Genomic DNA, 11,391 nt, shown 5'->3' on the forward strand with positions numbered 1-11,391 from the left:
TTAGGTGCCAATGCTAATATCCTCCAAAGGCCAATCTTTTTTATTTATTTTTTTTTTTTTGGTACTCACACGTCTCTTCTGAGACTTGAACCCCTGACCTTTCTTTCGGAGATAAAAGCCCGATACCGCTAGGTCACTGGCTTGTTGGTCCTCCTAAGGCCAATTGGATTTCATTTTTTTTTTTTTTTTTTGTTACAGCAGTGATATTACATTGACTAGTCGCAGGATGTCTTTCGTTTTCGTTCCTCCTGCTGTTGTCTGTCGTTGGCTTGTGTCCATAATGACCAAGGGTTGTGAAAATATAGAATTCACATTCAGCATATAGCAGTAAAGAATGCTACCTAGAAAACCCTAGTATGAAAGAACATAATGGAGCTCACGAAGTGCCGTGCCCTTTTTCATCTTTAAAGCCTAGAATTAGGGCTCTAATCAAGACTAGATGAGATGAGACGAGCTTTGGAGTGTTTGGCCTCATCTTGGCAACTCTTTAGCCGTGTTCGGCCTCGGCTTGGCAACTCTTTAGCCATGTTCGAGCTCGTCTTGTGTTTGGCCAAGCCTAGTCCTGATCAAGCTCGGTTCGATTTTGTTTGACGAGCTCGAGAGACTATCGACTATCGGATCGAGTTCGTTTATACAGTAGTCAATAGATACATCCTTCATATATAAGAATCATGGTCCAAACCGAATCGAGCTCGTTTATACGGTAATCAATAGATACATCCTTAATATATAAGAAATCATAGTCCAAAACTACGCTGGTCAGATCTTCACCATGTATGATAAGAATCAATGGTCAGATCTTCACCATGTATGATCAGAATATACAAATACTCCTTGGAATATGAGAGAAAAGAGAGACACTGAGACAAGAGAAGAAAGAGGTATGTACAAACACCTAAAGAATGAATGTTCAAACGCCTAAAGAATACTCCATGAGGTAGTTTAAACAGAAGTGACTCTCTTTGGTTTAATCAAGCAATCCAAGCAACAAAGAAACCCATAAATGTATTTAAGAGTCACATCGTGCTAGATGATTGAATTGAAGAGAAATCAACCAGGTGAGCTACTTTGTCTCACTTTACAAGTACCTAGTTCAAATTCATCGAAATTCATCCTTTTCGTTATTAGACACCAGCGATATGTATTTCAGAGTTGGAACCAAATCCTGCTGCAAGAAACAGGTTTACCTAAAATGCAATCAGAGCATGAGAGAGAGCTCCATGTTCATTTAAATACACATGAGCAAGGTGCTTTCAACGCCTTTGTTCTAGTCATCTACCATAATCATTTATGAACCAGTAGGGATCATACCCAATCCCAACACTTGAATCACAAGTGAACTTATACCAGAAAGTGAAAAATTAACCAATACTAAAAGTTACAACTATATAATCTTTCATTAAAAAAAAAAAAAAAGAGACAAGAAAATTTATCGGAAAAAGGAAGCTGCACCCAATCACTAATAATGTTCAAATATCACACCATTATGGTCCAAGTATAATAAAAACATTTACATAAAGCGTAAATTCCATTTTCATTGTCGCTGACACAACTTCGTTCTAGTTCCAGGCTCCATCAGTTCTTCCTCCCTTCAGACAAGATAATGTGGTATCCATGTCTGGATCAACAAAAGCAAAATGAAGTTAGCTAGCCTGTTGTGATATATGAACAGTGTAAAATATATCTAGGGAGCTACTCTGAGAAATATAAACAGAATAATAATCTAGAACTGCATAGTCAGCAAATGTGAGGAATGGAAATCAGGATATCTAAAACCATACGTTGATTTAAATGGTGCACTGGTAGCCCCAACAGGGGTGTTAAAGGCAACATCCTGAAATGGACCAGCCATCTTGCCACGTGGGAACCATCCAAGGTCCCCACCCTTCTTCCCTGACGGACACTCGGAAAATTCTGCTGCTACCTGGAAAAGAGAATATAAATAAATAAATAAAAACCAAAGATACAGGTCAATCTCTCTCTATCTCTCTGTCTCTCTCTCTCTCTAATCATAAAGCAAACACACACACCCTTTTGCCCACGCCTGGGCTCAAACCCCTCCCCTCCTGTTTGAGGATGGGGAGGTTATACCAATGGGCCAAAGGCCCTTTGGTACTAATCACAATCTCTTTGGCTCAGCTTGATGTTATGAAGATCATCTCCTGGATAGAAACCCTCTTGTGGAGACTTTCAGGTGAATTTGTGTGTTGTGTACATGGACATAATCAATGGAGTTCTTTCCCAATTATCAATACTCAACTCAAACAAAGCCCTTTCTCAACTATTTCAAGTTGAATACATGAATCATGTTACCATTCATTTCTATTTAATGCCATACTCTCAGTTAAACCAGATATTATTGTATCTTTTGTTATTATCTCTAACAATGCTACTTTTGGTCTTCCCTTTTCCCCTAGAATTACCCTCAAGAGTAACCATGCCACTTTTCCTTACCGGACAGTTATTGGCTGTTACTGCACATGGTCAAATCATCTTAATCGGTTTCACTTATTTTTATTTCTGATTGGAGCTACTTCAACCATCTCAGAGATGCATTTGTTTCTAATTTTATTGTTTCTTGCCTTGCCTTACATCCATCTCAACTTTCACGTTTCTGCCAAACTCAACAGTCTATCTCGTAAAGTATGGCTAGTGTAATCATTAAGCTTACAGTACCGTGCTTATTTTGGATATTTACCTCAAGCTTGAAAACATTGAATTGGGTGCCTATTTAAAACATTAAATCTAGTGCTTATGTAAAGATCCAACTCAAAATTGGGTTCATCTAGTACAAGCACTAAAAATGTTTCCAAAATGATTAATCATCAGAACAAAACCAAAAGAACTAATATAATTATTTAATCAACTTTCAGACAACCTAGTGCTCTCAACCTTAGATCTTGGTATCCCCGCAAAAATAGCTTTGATCATCAGAACAAAACCAAAAGACCTAATTTGATTATTTAATCAAGTTTCAGTCAACCTAGTGCTCTCAACCTTAGATGTTGGTATCCCCGCAAAAATAGCATTATAATTTTTTAAACTAATTGTTCTCAAGGAAACAGGGAAAAAAAGAGAGGTTGAATATGCTTGCGAGATTCACCTTTGCAAACTCAGCTGGTGGAACCTTATCTCCATTGCTAAGCCAACCATCTTGTAGCTTCTTATATGCTTCATTAATTTTCCCTTGCTTTTCACATAAGATATGTCTTGCTGAACCAAAATCCAGAAAACATAAAAATTAAAAATAAAAGAAAAGAAAGGGCGAATGGTACCAAATATATAGCAGCTAAAAATTGGAAATAAAAGCTCCTCAGGGAAAGACAAAAACCTTTGACATACGTGCAGGTGCCAAGCCCATCTGATCCCTTCCCACCTTTTGCTTTGCCCTTTGAACCACTGTCATCACTTCCACTTGCTGCCTGTTTTCCCTTACCCTTCCCTCCTGACTTTGAGTCCTTCCCCATGACTATTTAAATCTTTTACATAAAAGCAGAGTGAGGCACTTGCTAATCGAGGATACAGAATGGAGCTCAAAATCACAGCTGAGAAACAGTAATCACTCAATGGAAAACCTACCGATATGGTCATATCACATGCATGATTTAAGCAATCCAGAATAGTTAGCGTTGTACGAGTCCATTCAAAAAAAAAAAAACTCTCTTCTAAGGCAGATGAACAACCAAAAAGATAAAGTAAAATAAATAAATTAATAAATAAAAATAAACAAATAAAAACAAAAAAATTTGCAAGGAAAGAAAAAAGGATTAGGAAAAAAATCAATAAAAATAAAATTCTTTTGCAGCCAAGTTGAGCAATAAATCAACCATTATGAGATAATATAAATTTTTAAAGATGGTAGTAAATGTACTAACATACATAAATTGTGGTACTCAGACTCAATAACAATACTACTAAAAGAGACTGGCTCAAATTTTAAATCAAGATCCATTACGACAAAACTATTTTTTGTGCTTTGAACCAAATTACAAGACCATTTGCAAGTGCAAAAGGAATACTGAAAGTGTCATGAACTCATGTGTTGGCAAATTTGTTCCCAAAATAATTAAAAAAGTGTTTTTTTCTTGTCACATCTCCAAGAAGGATGTCACAGGTCAGCTACAAGCACAGGATAATGCACTTGTCAATGGTCAGAGTATTTGAAGACAACAATCGTGAGTGGGTCAAGACTTAGAGTTAGGTTAAACATTCACATTTGTTTTTGAAAGTTCCAAGGAAAGGTTTTTTAAATCTTAGTTTCAAATTTCTTTTCAGGGATTTTATACAAAACAGTAAGCTGTTCACACTTCACAGGTACATTTATTTAAAATCTTTTAGAAATTCACTTTCAGAAAGTTTTGCACCAGTACCTTCAAATCCTGCACTGATACACTTGTTTCTGTTTTTGAAAAATTCACTCCATAAAAATCTGAACCGTTGCAGCAAAATTCTACACCTTACAAAAGGTTTTTTTAAATACAATCTCGAAACATTTGCAACGTTACGGTTTCACTTGCAACAGTAAACTTTTGTCAGTTCACAATATTTCAGTAACATGATTCAAAATTCATGAAACTTTTCCAAATTGTTTTTAAAGTGCACTCAAAAGGGAAACACATCCCAAGAAACTACACAAGGGCCAAATAGGGGCCCTAAACTCTCAAGGTATCCAAACAAATCCACTATCTCTCCCACGGATTTACAATTTCTCTCATGAGACCAACAAAAAGAGAACCAAGAATAGAGAACTTGAGTGCCCCAATGGGAGCTTCCTTCTCGTCAAAGGATCTCCTATTCTGTTCCTTCCACAAACCGCAACAAACACACAAGGGTGCCAACCTCCAAAAAACTCGGGCTTGGATCCCCATTGTACACCCTCTCGGGGCCTCTATCATACTCCTTGTATACAGAGGCATAACCCGAAACACCCCAAACAAAGTCAAAAGTGTGGCCCAAGTGTCCCGGGCAACTGGGCAGTGCAGGAGGAGATGATCAACAAACTCCTCGTCTCTCTTGCACATATAGCACCAATTCACGATAACTTGTCTCCTCCTCAAGTTGCCTAGCACTAGAATCTTCCCTAGAACTGTTGTCCAAGCAAAGAACTCCACCTTGAGAGGAGCCTTAGTACGCCATACAGCCTTCCACAGAAAGGTAGGCCCCGCAGCAGCTGAAAGCTTCCTAAGGCGTGAACGAAAAACCCTCCCCTGAGACTCCAGCATCCACATCCAAGAAACCGCCCCTCCCCCAACCACCTCCTGGAGATACAGCAAAGCCAAGAACTCAAAAAACGTCCTCCAGCTCCAGTCTTCAAAATGCCTCACAAAACGCACATCCCAGGTAGTCCTCCCACTATGAAGTCAATAACAGTCGACAACAAAAACATGTCTATCCGTGGCAATCCTAAAAAGACTCGGAAATGCATGTGACAAGGGCCGATCACCGCACAAATGATCCTCCCAAAAGCGAACAGTCCTTCCACCCCGAATCTTGAAACGAAGGGGCGTAAGTCTTTTAAGAGTTAGGAAAAGGTTTAAGAGATGGAAAAGGTCTCTTACCTCATTAAAAAAAAAAAAATAAATAAAGAAGGTTTCTTAACTCAATTTAAACTTGTTTGTGACTCTTCACTAGATATAGAAGAGACAAGTCCTTAAAGATATGGGAATGCACCTTTTACACTGATTTTACCAGAGCCTCTCATTGGACCTTTTTAGTGCCCTTGTTTTCTGTTTTTGTTTTCTGATTCATAAACCTATATTCTTCAATTGAGAGATGTGTGCGCGAAACATACTGACGCCAACAAGCTGTGTTGTATCAAGTCTACATCTAAGTACGTTCACAATTGTGGCAGTTCATCCTGAAAGTCTTCATCAACGTGCAGAGAGACCGTTCCCAGATAATCATTACTGAAGAACACAAAGGAATGGGCATAAGTCTGAGGAACTAGAATCAAAACCACTGACTGGTAGCCACTAGCGAGATTGAGGTGTCTGCAGCAACCAGGCATTGTCAAGTGCTCTGGTGAAAGTCTGAGACTGAGTACACTAGGGTTGCACATCATTTTCAGATAGTGGAATCTTAGTGGCTTGGTTCAATTTGGACCAGATCCTGGGATTTTCCCTATTAGGGGTTTCTACGTGAAAATATGGTTCTTTGCTATCTACTTCTTAACTGTACTTACTGTGCATGCTTGGTTGAATGTTAAATTTACTTAAAACTTATATAAAAAAAATATTAACTTAAAATACGCAAAAATTGAGAAAGTGTGAACATAACCATTTCACCCTCCCTCTACGTTTGTTTATACCATCTAAGAATCCATCTGGGTTTTTCTCTTGCGCCACTCTTTAGAATGATTAATTGGACAATGTTGGGTTGGTGATAGCAAAATCACCACCATAAATCTTCCCCAAAAATGTGTAGAGTAACAAACTCTTTATGAGGGAATTGTGTAGAGACACCAAAAACATAATTTCAAAACTACCAAATATAAAAAGAGGGACTGAGGCTCTAATAAGAAGACTCGGGTGAAAAAGTGGTAATCATCTAACCCTTTAGGTGATGTAAGTGCACTGAGATAGTGGCCTCCTCCCATGTGTTCTCTCTCTCTCTCGATAGTAACATGCAAAATGCCAAATGCTAAGTCAGTGTTGTAAAAACTCTATTTAGGTTGCGACATGAAGTGAAGGCAAGTTGCAACGAGATAACAGGCTGTGAGTTGTTGTATAACATATGTAACTAGAGTCCTGAGTGAGTTATGAGAAATTTGTTGGTGGATTTGACATTTATCTCATGGATTGTTAGATCCATGAATATTTTAAGTTCAAGATCTATACTGAATCATTCTCTAGCAGGTCTACTTGTATATAGGTCTAGCCCCATGAGAAGTAAGCTCACTTAGGCTTTTTTTCCTTGGTAAATAAGTTCATGTAGGCTTTGGACCTTTCTTAAAGGTATATCTAATAGAATGACTAAAGCCTTTGATGTTTTTAAGAAATCAATTATTATCAAAAAAAAAAAAATAGTAATGCCTACATGTTAATAGATAGTTTCTCTTCACTTATGATCCTCAGATATTACATCCTTCATTACGACTCTTCACTTATGATCCTCAGATATTTCATCCTTCATTACGACTGGAATAACTGTTTCATGGTTTGATTGAAAGGTGTTTGACAAATTACTTCCTACATTGTCTGAATATTGCTATCTCAATCGTTACAATTAGTGTACAAGTAATGTGCACATGATGTTTGATGAATTTCTTGAAAGAATTTTGGACAAAATGAGAAGTATTTGGCTTGAGATGGAGCAACTCGAAAGGACATTACCATCATCACTTTTGGTGAATTGGTGGGAACCATGGTTGAAGTTCAGAATTGACTTTGAGCTTGTGATTTTACTCGGTTTGTGATCATGGTTAGTGTCGCTACAAGACATAGATGTGCAAGTGGCTTGATTTTACATTTTTTGGTTGAGAAAGTAGAGTAGGATACTCATTTCCAGGCATTTGCATGGAGAAAATAATCTGATTATTATCATCTATATGGAGGTGGAGTGGCCTTGAGAATTCTTGGTTAGGTGATATCAAATTTACCACCAATAATCTTTCCCAAAGATGTGCGCAATGTTATGAACACTTTGTGCGAGTAACTCCTGGGAGACACCAAAATATGTTCATAAAAAAAGACCCCAAGCATAAAAAGTGGAAAAGGCAGTTTAGGTGAATAAAGACTTAGCTGGAGCCTGGAGTAGCCTCATCCCAAGCACTTATCTCTTTGTAACAACTCATAGGGAATTCCCAAGGCTTAAGATTGAGGAGTAGTACAATAAAAAAAGTCCAAAGTGCAACCATTAAGTGAATCAGAGCTGTGATAAAGGAATGAGAATAAGGGTTCATTGAGTGAGTTGTCCCAGATATCTTGTTGGGATTTAGCGAGTCATCTCCTTAATGGTTAAATCCAGATGAATATTGTAATATTCAAGTTAATAGTGAATTATTCTATTGATAGTTCCATCATGAACGTAAGCACCATATATATCATGTGATTCCTTGTGATGTTGGTCATCATTTAATTTTCTTGATTTTCCTTTGCTTCTCTTGATTAAAAACTTTTATCTGTGGGGTCTTTTTTTGTATTTTTTTATTCTAAAAGCAGGATATATGGGCAATATGGCATAACCAAATCATTATTGAATATCAGTATTTATATTCAAAATTTTCACCATGCAACCGATAATGAATTTTAAGTTGTGTCACACAATAATTATACGCAACGTCCTATATATTGTAAATTTCCAAACAGTTCTATAACACAACAGACTGTACCACTTTCTAGACAAATGTCTCATTTCTTTTCACTCTCTACTCCCAAATTTATCCTCAACATATTATCTCTATATTGTTCCCGCTATCTTCAAGAGGAGGGAAGTGAACATAATTTGCTTACAAGAAACTATGTGGAAAGAAGTTCAAAATGAAGTCAAGAAGATCACAAGTAAAGCTCAACAAAATGCATTAAATGATTTATATGAAAAACTAGATACAAAAGAGGGTGAAAAAACTATTTATAAACTGGCAAAGAGTAAAGTTAACTAGAGATATGGATCAAATTATATGTATTAAGGACGTAAATAATACAATATTAGTTAAAGAGGGGGCATATTAGCTAGATAATACATTATTAATGTCAAATGAATGGAGGAAAAGCATGAAAGTGTCAGTCTATAAAAATAAATGAGATATACAAAAGTCCAGTAATTGAAGAAATTAAATTAATGAATCATACCTTATCAAAAAATAATAATAATAAAATAAAAAAATTAATGAATCATACAGTGAAACTATAGGAAAGAGTGATTAATAAAAGTAAAAATGTGGAGACATGCATTAGAATTAAAAAGAATAAAAAATAGTAGAACTAAAAGTCAAACATAATATATGGAATGTAAATTTAATAAAGAGTTGGAAATAGATAATATAAAGGTCAGACTTCAAAATCAAATTATTATCCAAGATATTTAGGATCGATAATACAAAAGAATGGAGTGATAGATGATGATATAATTAATAGCATTAGATCTGGGTGGACAAAATAGAGAAGAGTTAATGGCATCTTATGTGATAAAAGAATAACAGATAAATTAAAAGGAAAATTCTATAATCAGTTACTAGGTTAACTATTTTAAATGGAGTATAATGCATGCTAGCTTTTTTTAAAAAAATGGTGCAATAGATTCATGTAGCTGAAACGAGGATGTTAATATAGATGGTAGGGGTGACCAGATGAGATAAGATCACCATTCAAAGTGAGAGAGAAATTAGGAATAATGCCTATTAGTGAAAGTATAAAAGAAAGTAGAATTAGGTGGTACAGATGCAACGAAGATCCATAGATGCACCAGTAACAAAATTAACACGGAATGAAGTCATATTAGTAATGATCCAAGTTAAAACTAGGAGAAATGGCTTGTAATGGAAAATATAGAAAAGGAAAAATCATGTGGCCAACTCCATTCATATGGATCACTTATGATTACGATGTTCCTGCTATCTTCCCAATTAATTTCTGAAATCCCATATAATTTTGTGACCAAATTGCCTCAAACGTTCTGTCACGATGCACATAGCTCATACCAGTAATTATATCATTTCAAAGATCCTAAAACTCAATATAAGAGCATAACTAAAAAAAACCAAGACATGTTCTAATCAAAACCAAATATAACTACAATGGTATATTCTCAGAAACAATTACAAAACAAATTACGCCAAAATGATTAATACATCATCACGCATACTGAGATCTGCACTTAAAAACCAACACTGGAAGCTTGGAAAGCTATATTACCAGTAGATCATGCACACACACATATTTGTTTATACAGATATATCAAATTATAATTATGACTTAAGAAACGAAACACATAAGCATAAATTCAATCATAGTGGATTCAAAGAGAAACAAAACATGCAGGAAAAAAAAAAAAATTATGCGATTTACGATTTGGGTATTTACCTTCGATTCGATTAATGGCGTCTGACGAGAAAACTGAGAGTAACTAGCAAAGCTACGGACCTTGAGGGCTTCTCTTATGTGGATAGAACATGGAACTTCAAGTCGATGGGTTTCTCTGTTGTGACCTTAAATTACAGATTTGCCCTTTTTTGGGCCGGTTCTTTTCTTCCACAATTTCTTGAAACGAGCCCATGGAACCGGTGAATCAGACCGGACCATGCAATTTGATCTATGGTCCAATCTAATTCCCGATTTTAAAAATAGAGAGAATCATTAATCCGATTACGTTTGGCTTGCTTTAAATTTGGAATTAGTTCAAACTTTCCTAATTCTAAATCTAAGGCACCATGCTCCTAAACATAACAAAATGATAATTACGAAAAGATAAAAAGATTTATTTCATTTGACTTTTCAAATTAGATAGCTAATTTGGAACTTCTTAAAAGAAAATATGGACTATTAATATTGAACACATAGAATATGCCTAGCCCTAAAATGTTCATTTTGAGAAACCAAATTAGCCATGCTAATAATTAGAATTGGAGTGAAAAAGATCAACATGGAGGAATTGTTGAAAAATATATGTTTTTTTGAAAAATATATGTTTCATATGATATTTAAAAAAACACGTGTTATGAAATAATTAATTTAAATATACAACTTAATATTTAATTAACATATAAATAATGCAATAAACCCGTGACCAGTCCTTATTAGGGTTAATTTCATAAAACTCTTACTACTTTCAAATTTTGATCATAAACCCCTTACTTATTTCAAAAAATTCCTTATATTTTAAAAAGTGATCACATTGCACTCAAACCCGTAACCAGCCCTTTAAATTGGTTATAAAATGTCAAATTTGTTTTTACTATTTAATGTTAAATTAAAACTTAAAAACTATTTTGTTAATGACAATTTATCCTTTTCATTATCTAATCCAAATGAACGATGATGTTGTTTTTTCACCAAACAATTTTCTTCATCCTTTGATTTCAGACACAACTTATATACATATATCTATATATATATGGTGGAAATTGGATCTTGCTATAGATATCAAACTAACTCATCTGAAACCCTAAAAATAACAACGACGACGTGTTCAACTTCGCAGACTAACACGATGTTTCATTACCTACAAAGGAGTTGGACTCCAACTTTGCAGAATTGGAGTTTCGGGTAAACAATGACATGAATGAATTCGCCGCCGATACATACGGCGATGCCGCCATAAAATTAATCGTGGTCTCCTTTCTCTCGACGGATTCGTTTTTTACCAACTGGCCGGTGATGGTTGTGAGGCAGAAGAGGCAAGCGCTGAATCGGAGTGGGACAATAAACCCTAGAAATCGAACCATGTTTATCCTCT

The 11,391-nt window shown here is 35.6% G+C and overlaps 1 protein-coding gene across 2 annotated transcripts; it reads right to left on the reverse strand.

Moving 5' to 3' along the window:
* Positions 1–1,372: 1,372 nt before the first annotated feature.
* LOC132286518 (uncharacterized) lies at positions 1,373–10,176 on the reverse strand. Of its 2 annotated transcripts, none has more exons than XM_059788871.1 (5): positions 10,020–10,176; positions 3,332–3,479; positions 3,104–3,213; positions 1,782–1,924; positions 1,373–1,618 (listed from the first exon to the last, which is right to left on the reverse strand). In XM_059788871.1, the coding sequence occupies exons 2-5, from the start codon at positions 3,465–3,467 to the stop codon at positions 1,576–1,578; spliced, it is 432 nt and encodes a 143-aa protein (XP_059644854.1). In that variant the 5' UTR covers positions 3,468–3,479; positions 10,020–10,176; the 3' UTR covers positions 1,373–1,575. The 2 variants fall into 2 exon arrangements, with proteins under 2 accessions (XP_059644854.1, XP_059644855.1); XM_059788872.1 differs by having other exon boundaries at positions 3,332–3,469; positions 10,020–10,107.
* Positions 10,177–11,391: the final 1,215 nt, after the last annotated feature.

This window comes from Cornus florida, unplaced genomic scaffold (assembly GCF_030987335.1).
Source record: "Cornus florida cultivar Cherokee Brave unplaced genomic scaffold, ASM3098733v1 CherokeeBrave_3.0.0_Hap2_Chr11, whole genome shotgun sequence".
Lineage (NCBI taxonomy): Eukaryota > Viridiplantae > Streptophyta > Magnoliopsida > Cornales > Cornaceae > Cornus > Cornus florida.